The sequence below is a fragment of the Galendromus occidentalis genome, unplaced genomic scaffold (genome assembly GCF_000255335.2).
Source record: "Galendromus occidentalis unplaced genomic scaffold, Mocc_1.1 scf7180000077515, whole genome shotgun sequence".
Taxonomy (NCBI): domain Eukaryota; kingdom Metazoa; phylum Arthropoda; class Arachnida; order Mesostigmata; family Phytoseiidae; genus Galendromus; species Galendromus occidentalis.
This window is the reverse complement of record NW_003805503.1, coordinates 457,481-468,464: the sequence shown is the minus strand read 5'-3', so window position 1 is coordinate 468,464 and position 10,984 is coordinate 457,481. Positions and strand designations below refer to the sequence as shown.

General features: G+C 52.4%; 1 protein-coding gene across 1 annotated transcript; it reads left to right on the top strand.

Annotated features, from left to right (window-relative positions):
- The first annotated feature begins 2,556 nt into the window (after positions 1–2,556).
- Positions 2,557–6,217, top strand: LOC100897791 (C-1-tetrahydrofolate synthase, cytoplasmic). The gene is made up of 4 exons (XM_003747233.2): positions 2,557–2,594; positions 4,415–4,747; positions 5,379–5,562; positions 5,752–6,217. The coding sequence occupies exons 2-4, from the start codon at positions 4,417–4,419 to the stop codon at positions 6,140–6,142; spliced, it is 906 nt and encodes a 301-aa protein (XP_003747281.1). The 5' UTR covers positions 2,557–2,594; positions 4,415–4,416; the 3' UTR covers positions 6,143–6,217.
- Positions 6,218–10,984: the final 4,767 nt, after the last annotated feature.

Sequence of the window (10,984 nt, the reverse complement as noted above, 5' to 3'; positions counted from 1 at the left end):
CTCAAAGAATCGATCCACATCGCCCTCGGAGTTTCCCTCTCGACAGTCTCGGGTCCTCAAGAGAAATGGGCGACGAGAAACGACCTGATGAGAGCCATAAATTCCTAACATGCCTTTCGGCGCGTTCCTGTGATCTCATCCGCCCTGCTCGCTGCGCGTCTGGCGCGGACTCGTGTTGAGGCAGTGCCGCGTCTTCTCTACGCAAAGCTGAGTGGTTCTGCGAAGCTATCCGGAATGCGAAGTCAGAGAGATTATAACTCCTGATTGATCGACGAGTTCTCCCTCCTCCACTGTATCGCATTCGCGAAGGTTTCTGCCCTCAATGAGAAAGGAATCTGAATCGCGATTTTCAGTTGTTAAGACGCACCGTCAAGATCCTCCGAGTCGCCTGCCTTCCCGGCTGAGACTCTGCGACATCCTCTCGGAGGTCAGGAATTTCTGTAAGCGCGACGGACTACTTCGATGTTCATTCCCCCGAATGTATAGTCCTGGCGGAGGAGCGACCGTCTCTATCTCTTGCAGTAATTATTCATTCCGCGTCGCCCCCACCTAACCCCGATTGGTGAAGAGAGTGGCGACGGGGAGAACCCCGGACGTGACTCGCTCATCGTTGGAAAGCCGTAACTGTCCGCAAACCTTGATCGAGGCATTGTTTTTAATTGGCGGAGCGAGAGCCTCCTCCCTCCCACGAAGCCGCTAGATGTCGGTCACGGAATGGGGTGGTAGCCATTGGAAAACTTGAGTAGAGATCCGATCACGGTTGGATACGTCAAAATACTTTCGGGAATAGTTTGGGACAGAGAACTTTAGATCGAAAAAAAGAAGAATTTTTGGTAGAAGTTCGGACGAAGGGCTGAGAATCCGAGGAAGAGATACCAGCTTGGGAGCAAGACGGGACCGGGTTTGCCTTTGGCAATCTTCGTGCGGGTATCGTAATTATAAAGTGGTTCTTCCCGGGATCGATCTCTCCCGCAAGGCGATCTCAGATAAATTCTGCTGGTCGGGGAGAATCTCAACAGCCTCCCACACTCCTCGCGTGTTTCGAAACCGCCGGGGAGCGCCGGATCAAGACGCCAAGTTTGCCCCGCGACTAGAAATCGACGTGCGCCTCCAAGCGGACTGTTCAGCCTAGCAGCGAGCTAGGCTCGCGATGACTGCAGACGTTCTCTTGGTGGCGAACTCTTCCGCCGGAAGTTAAGGGAGGAGTTGTTTTTGTTCCTCAGGGGGATGATCGAGCGAAAAACCTCATTAACCCGATGACTGAATGTGGTATTTTTTCCCAATAGTGCCTCAATTCATAAGAACATCATGACTATAATATTCCTCTGTGATGGCATTGCGTACCTGGGAACGACTCTAGTTAGAAACGAGGAACAGGGAATTGAGGGAAACCAAGTTGTAACTCCACGGGGGCCATTTAGCTCAATGTCTAGAGGACGGGACCGCATAGAACCGTGTTCGTGATTGAGGTGTTTCTTTCTTTTATGACTCCCTTTTCATTGGAGCAGCAAGCTCTCCTCTCGAGTTCTCTAGCGAAGGGTTGAGGAAATTGAATATCTTCGTATTGCGGCTCATGTAGAATCAATCGGACCCTGATTTTCTGAATCTAGCTGCCCGCGCGCGGACCCTCGAAATTCATCGCCTTGGCTTGTGAGACCCCTTGTTCCCTGAGCAACCGATACTCTCAATCGGATGACCAGCTCCGAGAGACGGCAACTCCGATAGATTTTTCCATCAATCATGATTAGGGATGTAAATTTTCCCCGGACCGCCATTTTTCCGCGAATTTTCGCGGAGATTCGGCTACTCCTCATAGAGTTTCAATGGAGGCCGCGGATTTCCGCGAATTCGGCGGAAATTTTCCGCGAAAAATCTTCATCTCAATCATGATGGTTGATGCGGGCACACGCGAGTCGAGTAACCGTCTAGGTCTAAAGTCTAGAGATGAGCTCGAACGTGGGTTACACAGATTCAACGTCGTCGTCAGGCTCCCTACGAACTGGATTCGGGCTGGTATCGCTGCAGGCGAGGAAGGTTTCTGTGCTATACGAGGGCTCACCTCAGGGGAACCGTCAGCTCGTGAAAATTCATTCGTCTTCCTCAATTTGACTTTTGCTGAGGAATTGAGTGACGCTCATCAAGAGAGTAAAGCGTCGAGCTGTTACGCAAATTGTGCTTCTCATTATTCATGAGTCGAGTGCGGCTCGGGAGAATATGAAATTCATGAACCTGCCCGATCCTCTGCCCATAAATCCTGAATCTCCATTTCTGAGACAAGTTAAATTCGAGCTCGTTCCTCGGCATAGTATGAAACTCAAAGATACATATACGGAGTCTTCGAGTGACGTTTATTAAGGTACGAGATTCCTATCAGGTCATTCTGATTGCCTCCACGTACCTACCTACATCAAGATGACGCGCAAATCCTCCTCCTCGCCTGCAGCGTGACAGACACGCCGTCAGTCGGTGGTTGGTGCCCCGCTGCGTGAGCTCTCTCCACGACGTGGTGAGTGAGTTTCTCCAAACATCGGCGTGGAGTCTACAGATCTCGGTGTTGACAAAGCTGATTTCGTCTGCACGTACGCTGACTAACAGTGAGTATTCGGAATATTTGTTTCCAAAGTTGTCGATAGGATTCAAGGGCTCCGACCGATAAGTCCGTGCTTCACTTCACGGAATCTGATTGGTGTCACGGTCACGACCGATCGACCTTCCTACGGCGCCAACCGAAGTTCGCTCGGTCTTGCCATCAAAACCCCTTGAGAGAAAGAACTCCCTGGTCTCGCTAAGCGACGATCTCTCCAAGTGCGATGTGAGCCGCCGAGTTGAGCAAGAGCTCGGCGACAATAACAGACGAGGGGCACGGATCGGTTCCACCGGCGAGCGAAGGCACGACCGAGCCTACGAATGTCGTCGTTGAGTACGGGTGCCGGTGCTATCCCCGAAGTGTCCCAGAGTACCCCGGGACATCGGACGCTTGCCTGCTTTTCATGAAGCGTTATTTTTAGAAGCTTTAATCTAAGTCCACTCCGGATTGCTACATCATATCCTTGTGAGACTCCGTCCTTGTGCTCGGGTGATCGACATCGTGCCTTGGAGAGGTTTCGATTCTTAGAAAAACTCCTTCTGAACGAGCTTTTCGATCCGATTGTACCTTGGCGAATTAAACCAGGCGAACCAATGATCATCGGAGAGTTCAATGACACCGTTGCGCGATTCTATTTAAATACTTCGGCTGAACATTTGGTTCAGTGCTTGTCCACTCGTGGCGTTCTGTAGTGAGATAGTGAGATAGTCTCCGCTGAGGATAAGATTAGATTGTCACGATTCGGATGGCGGGCATTTCGACTCGGTCTCGGTTTTATTCGGTCGTCGTATCGGGCACACCGACTGACGACGCCAAGCGAGCTTCTCCTCTTACCGTTAATAATACACGCTTGTCCCGTTAGAGACTACCGGGTTTGATTTTTCTGAGGGAAGATGACACACAGGAGCATGCCGCAGTCCTCGAATAGCTCTTTCGTGATATTCGCAAGAATGCTCGATGACCTTCTGTGTACCGTCGCGGGATGCGAGCTCCAACCCTCAGACGCAGAGAGGAGAAGTCGTGTTTGCGGCGGAAACGGTTCCGAGAAATTGGAAAACCTTTCGCAACGGAATGGGATGTCTTCTGAATGCAGGCAATATTTTCGCCGACATTCACTCCCGAACAAAGTACTCCCGACATCGACTCGTGAGCGCCCATCGTGGCTGCACGCACGGCGAATATTCGAAAGCGGGTCAGAAACCTCGCTTCCGATGTAAAAACGATTTCCGAGTCGTACGCAGATCCGCGGTAAGCGGAGCGCGAGGGACGGAAGTTCCATCTAAGAATCTCACTGCTGGAGAGTAGAACTGGAAGGCAGATATCCAGAAGCATGCTCCACATTTCCCTTTATATCATATCGAGTCGGGTAGGAGAAGCGTCTCCGCTTCAATCTGAAGATATCCTTCATATTCCAAGATTCCGCCCGGGAACCCTTTGTAGTACGTCAATATATCGGATATGGAAACTGAGCAAAATGGTCAATCGGTCGACTACAGGAGCTGATTCTTCTTGTGTCCGTGTGGCTCACGACGGATCGCGGTTTTATCATATCGTCATCGACGCGCCGACTCTTTTGATCTCCGAGGTCCGTGACTCAGGCCGGCTCGGAGCTCGGGTGCTTATTCCGAGGAATTTGGGCCAATTGGAGATGAATCTTTCTCAACGCAATAGAACTCTCGCGGAGTTCTCGAACCCTGATGCGGACCCTTGGGATTTCACTATCCTCAGTTTCCCATCGACGATTCGGGCATAAGGAATCATTTGATCGACTGGGGATCGATCGGATTAGGAATATTATCGTGGAAAACGAAAATTGATGCCTTGCAGCAATGGTGGCGAAAGTGCTGTCGGGGACTGAGACGGCCAAGGAAGTACGGAAGGCTCTCGCTCAAGAGGTCCTGGACTTCAAGACGAAGAATCCCTCGTTCAGACCTAAGCTGGTGATCGTCCAAGTTGGAGGCCGGGAGGACTCCAATGTCTACATAAGGATGAAAGTCAAGGCGGCAGGTGAAGTCGGCGTCGAAGCCGAGCACGTGAAATTCCCCCCCACTGTCACTGAGAGCGAGCTGCTGACCGGTGTAGAGAAGCTGAACGCCGATCCGAGCGTGCACGGAATCATCGTTCAACTGCCTCTAGACTGCACGAACAAAATTGATGCTGGTGAGTTGAATCCATTTTCCCTAATCGAGGATACTAGCTCATTAACAAGTTTCCTCTGCTAATCAGACAGCGCTCTACGACCAGCTCCGCCAGACTTTAGTTGTGTGAGCTCGATCCTTCCTTCGTAGAGCAGGTCCTGCGTGGCACACGGGTTGCTGTGGAAACACTTGGATTGGAGCTCGGGAAACGCAGCCTGATGTCGTCTAATACGATTACGCTTCCTCCTTGTTCGACTGCGACAAGCAAGGGCTGGAGCGGGGCGGCAGCGAAGGCCGTGGGGACCGAATCATGCAATAATCATTTGTCTGGTAGGGAATGCCGCTTTCTAGAATTCGTCGAAGCTCGATCGATCCGATAAGACCGAAGTCGATGTCTCATCGGATACGGAGCTCATCGCGTCATCGAGGGAAAACGGGAAAAAACGAAATACGTCGGCCCGCCACAGCCGATGCCCTGCTGCGGAAGCCGATACGGCGCCAGTTCGCGTGAAACAGATGCCTCCGCTCTTTCGTTGCGTTCCCTCAATCTATCGTTGCGTGTGCGCACGTTATGTCACCGATATTCTGCCGACTGACGATTCGCTAGCTCCTTATCCGTTGAGTCACACGTATTTTTTTCGATGTGCTCCCAGGCAAGATCACCAACGCGGTGTCACCGCTGAAAGACGTCGACGGAATCCATATTGAGAATGCCGGGCGCTTGGCCCACGGGGAGCTGGAAGGTTTTTTCCTACCATGTACCCCCAGGGGCTGTCTAGAGCTCATCCAAAAAACAGGAATTGACATCTCCGGAAAGCATGCGGTCGTCATCGGTCGGTGAGTTTCCCCCGAACGCTGTCGATGTCGGCGAGCGCTATCTCTCCCTATCGGGCTCTGACCGAGTCCGTGGATGGATCTCCTCCGGCAGAAAAGCGTGGCAACAATCGACGTTTCGCTTCTTATTGGAAGTCGAGTCTCTTCATCTCAAGAGACTGAATCTGATGTTTTTCCCTCCTCGCATTGCAGCTCGAAGATCGTTGGCGCTCCCATGTCGTGCATTCTGCGCACTGTCAACGCCACCGTAACCGTCTGCCATTCCCGGACGAAAGATGTCGCATCGTTTACGAGACAGGCCGACATCATTGTTGCGGCTGTCGGTGTGGCTCAAATGGTCAAGAAAGATTGGGTCAAGCCGGGTGCCGTTGTTATCGATTGCGGCATCAATTCTATTCCAGATCCATCCACTGCCCGAGGCAGTCGATTGGTCGGTGACGTTGATTACGAAGCCGTGAAAGAAGTGGCATCCTGGATAACTCCCGTCCCCGGGGGAGTCGGCCCTATGACGGTTGCCATGTTGATTAAGAACACAGTTATCTCGGCTAAACGGGAAGTCGTCGGTAGCCTCAAGAATTTCTGAGTTTTCTGATTGTTCTGGACTCTGGACCGTCAGAAGCCATGATGAGCAAGACAATAAAGTACTCGTCCGTTCTCCTTATGATTTCGAGATTTCCCTCTCTTGGGAACGAGGATGCACAACTTCACCCGGAATCCTCATCAGTCGATCATCTCCGATCAGACCATCACTATACTGAGTGCGCTGACGGACCGCGATCAGATCGCGCAAATCGTCATCGAGGTGTACCTAGTTGGGGAACGTGGGGAAGAATCGATGCGGGATCGTTTCACTTAGAGAGACCAGACAAGCTTTCAGAGCAACTCAGATCATGTGGAACGAGACGGACAGGGAGGCAAACAGATGCTGTCCCTTTTTCTAGCACACAGCATCTACACAGATGGCATCACCAGAGCCTTGTATCTCATCTCTACAAGTGAAGATCCGACGAGCTCGGCACAGTTTGAGTCGCAGAAGCTCTCTGACGATCCGGCGTCATCCACGCTTTAATTTGATTTCCGCGAGCTTCGTCCGCCAGTGTTATTTGTTTCCGATTCAGTTGCACTTTACGCTCCGTTGTTCCGAGGCTCTCGCATTCCTTCGCTCGCAGGCTGAAGGAAAAAATGTCCGGTCGTCGATGCGCGTAGAAAATTTGAATACTCGGAGCTCGAAGCGATACCGCGGAATGCCCAGGAGTCCACTATTTCATTTCTGTGACGTTTGCAGGGAATACACGTCGTCTTGCTGGAGGAGGCCATCTGAGTTCTACCCGAGGAAAACGCGCGGGAGGAGAAGTTGTGAGCGTTGTCGACAAGGATTCCGACGAGAGATGAGAATGGGAAAACGGGTTTTCAATCTCTCGGAGCCGAAACGGAAATCCGGGAAGTCGCTGCTCGGTGTTTTCTCTCGTCCTGCGTAGGCAATTGCGTGGAGCTCCGCGTCAGGAGGCGATGGTAGGGGGGATGTCTCGGGGACAAAAGTAGAGATCGGGCTGTAAACATTCAATTGTGCCCGTCGAATTCGCTCATCCACAGAGGCTGGAGAGAAATCGTTTAATCAAACTACGTCACTTCATCGTTCTGCTCCATTCCCGTCCCTTTGAATTCCGCGGGAAGAATGCGAGGCGTCGTTGACCTCGGAGGAAATCTCTTCCGGTGCCGACACTGGATCGAAATTGATCTGAGGCTTGCGTTTTCTCATCGCTCATGGAAGCCATAAATCAGCTCGCAGTAATGCTGTTGACAGCTTCCATTCCTCGAGAAGGCGAATTTGCGGACGAACGAATGGACACAGCTTCGTATGCTGGGGAGGCCGGTCCTGATTCCCCCATGCCATGACTGTTGTGACCTCGCGAAGAGACAAATCGGGGAATGCGAGCAAGCTGACAAAATGTCAGCGCCAGAATCAACAGGCCGGCTAACTAAGCAACGCACCACTGGACCGCGGATCAAAGAAGACAACGGGTGGCGTTCCTGAAAGACTTGTTTCGGATTGAAGCTCTCACCGCCAGCTTCAGTATCAGTCGCGGTGGTGAGCGTGGTGGTAGTGGCGGCTAATCAGATGAGAACGTAATTGGCAAGCTCACTCGCTGGCGGGCAGGCCGGCCGGCCGGCCAGCAGAGGGGCTGACGGATCGAACGACTGCCCGACGGAGCGGTAGAATGCAGTGATTCCGTCTTGCACCGCCAGCCAACGGCTCGACTTTCTCCACGCCCATCTCTCACGTCCAGCACCCGCGACGGCGTCAACTGGAGACAGCTGTTGCGTGGGACGAGATTCGCGTGTCTGATTTCTGTGTCCCTGAACATCGGTCCTTCTCTCATCATCACGGATTTATTCGGCACTCGCTCTCTTTTGTAGAAAGTACCGATGGCCGGTAAAATACGTCTCCGATCCGTGCCTTTTTGAGACCAGCTCCTTGAATCTGACCCTATGGCCCTTCCTTCTCATCCCCGCTTTCTTTTCCCTCCAAGCCCCGATAGGGGAATCGGGATACTCTTCGAGAGCCGATGTGTCACTCGAAGGGAAGGACTGGTACGCATTCGTCGCTTCGTCAGTCAAGCGCCAACTCACAAGTGGCGTATATAACGAATCGCATAAGTTATCTCGGCCTGGAGTCCACTTGCTTCTCCAGTCCACCGTTTCTCGGGATCTCTTCTCTTCTTCCCTCTGGGATTGAGTTCAAAAGGATTGGATTGCCTTGTTATTTTTCTAACAATACGCGATTCGTTTGGTAGTCCGTCACTGGGAGTGGGATGATTCTCTGACTGACTGGCTGGCTGACAGAGCGGGAGCAACCGATAAACCAGCACACTGATTAGCTTGCTTCTCAATGCAAGTCTCTTCACAAGAGCTATGCATAAGCACAGGGGTAGAGGCATCGCAACGAGCTTTGGAAGCTGCAGTGTGATCGTGCATACATTGCACGCAGGAACGTCGGCGTCGTAAGCGTTGTTATCGCCATTCGCAACAGTCTCTCGCTCGCACAGAACACTGCGAGGGCTTCGCTAAGCTTCAAATGTGACGCCGCGCGCTCCATGATGCAATTATCTCGAGTGAGAGAGGATTCGACGGTGGCCAAGTTGGCTGAGAACGGCGGGAGCCCACGGCGACGCTGTCTTAGTTAGGCTTCTCGTGCCTCACTATATACTTCGAATCATGCGTCGTCAGTCTACGCTACGCCTCGTCGGAAACCTCTAGCTTTCGGCGGTACGCCCGCTCGTGATGGCGCTCTATCGTTCTATCGTTTGCACACCGGTCCTCATCGAGAGCACTGCTCTCAATTCTCTTATTGCTGTTGATCTTCGGCCGACCAAGTCTTATTACTCCCAGCCAAATCCCAGCGTCCGTATAACCCGTGGGGAATCTGAGTTCGGCATTCTACTGTGATCAAGATTCGAGGACCTTGCCCATTTATCTGAGGTGTTCCAGCTCCACTTTGGTGTCGGAGTCGGTGTTTCCTATCTTTAGAGCTCACCTTTCGGGACCCCTGCTCGTTTGCTCGAACCCGCTCGCCTGCTCATTCCGACTGTCTGACGTTGTTATTGCACTAGGCGCGCTTATCTCGTCCGTCTCTGCCAGCCGATGTCACAACGTATCTGGCTACCCTCAATACGGCTGCGGAGAACTCACGCAACAGGTGGGCGCTGTGATTTCTCCAATCGTTCGCAGCCCCTCCCCCGAATCTGATGGGCGCAGCTCTGCGGATGTGGGGAATAGGGCGCGGCTGTCAACGTTTCGCTCGGGAATGTCTGTAGGAGTGACCATTCTTGCATTCGGCAAAGCCCCATCGTCAACTTTGGAAAAAGTTTGACTACACAGGGGAATCCCCACGGAGACTGAGAAGTCACAGAGCATTGCGTTCCGTCGGCGGGCAGGGCAAGAATTCGAAGAGAGCGTACGCCTCGGAACTTGTCAAGCCCTCGGACAACCAGGCGGCATCATGAGTTCGAGAAGAGTTGAGCGTACGGCGCGAGATTGAAGATTTCAGAAACTCATCGGAGCCACCGCTCCTCAGAGCGACAACTTCTGCCAAGGATTGAAGTCTTACCAATTCATGTGTCAGTGCATCATCGCTCCTGTCCGAAATCCCTGTCCCGATGTTTGCGACGGAGCCTGTTAGAATAGACACGAGACGATGGTTTCGTCGAGAGAGCATAATAGCTCCCTCCGGTCTCGTGGAGGGGCGACCGGAACCGGCTCTCGGCGGTTCCGATACGCGGAGTCACCTGCGGAAGTCGGGTGGAAGTAACCTCGTTGGAATGGGGTGCTTCTCCCAAGTTGGTGAGTCTTCTTGCAAACTTCTCCTGCTCAACGCCCCCAGTGACAAGCATCACAGGGTACCCGGGCTCTTGAACGTTTCCGTATACATATCGAAAGGAGCTTGACATCGATTCCGCTGGGATGAGGGAAATTCGGAGTCCTGCCGTAAATGTCAATACACGTCCTCCGATCGAATATTCAACGAATGAATGCGCTATTCGAAGCGATAAAATTCTACGCAAATCCCACGGGATCTGTTCGCGCTGAAAAGGGCAACCGAGCCGAGTGGTCGCAGCTCGCGAAACCACCTCGAGGAGGAAAGCTGAACGATGAAGTTCCACGGCTCAGCCGGCTGGAGCAACACTGCGGTGAGTTCATCTATTTCCGAAGTTTTGCTCTGAATCGAGAATCACAGGGGCATTCGCGCCAAGTCGGGAGGAAAGTTGAAACTAGCCAGATGCTAGACGACTGCGGGAGCTCCGAACGATCACATGACTCGGAACTAATCGCGTCGAACCTTGAACACAGGGCTGTCACGCTGAAAAAAACGGAACATACAGGTCTGAATATTGAAGCTTCCGCGGGTCGCTTCGCTCGCGTGGAGCAGAGGATTTACGAGTTGCGTCCGGTAGGTCTGGTTAATGTCCGCCGCGAAGTTCGTCCGGTCCGTTTCGTTCCACGACCTGTTTGAGTCATTACCGTCCAGACGAGAACTTTTTGTGAAAGACTGGCAAGCGATAGGTCGAGTTCCCCCCTCATCACGTCAAGGGAGACTGGTCGTAGAAGGTGATGGCAGAGCCGGGGATTTTCAAGAGCGAACTGCACCGCGAGCCATAAACCCCGATTTGTGTATAAACGGCTTCCCAAACTTAGATCGCGGCCTAATTTCCTCCTCCAGCCGATGGCACCCCAGAGACGGTTGAATGATTTCGGAGAATGATTTTAACTTCAACCTCGATCCGAGTGAGTTCTCTGAGGTGAATTTGTTCTCTCTCGCCGGACTGCCTTCAATGCTCTCAGATTATTTATTAGTCCTCGATTCCGGAAATCGTCATGCACCTTATGCTCGTGCCGAAGCCATCGATTGAATTAGATTGCTCATTGG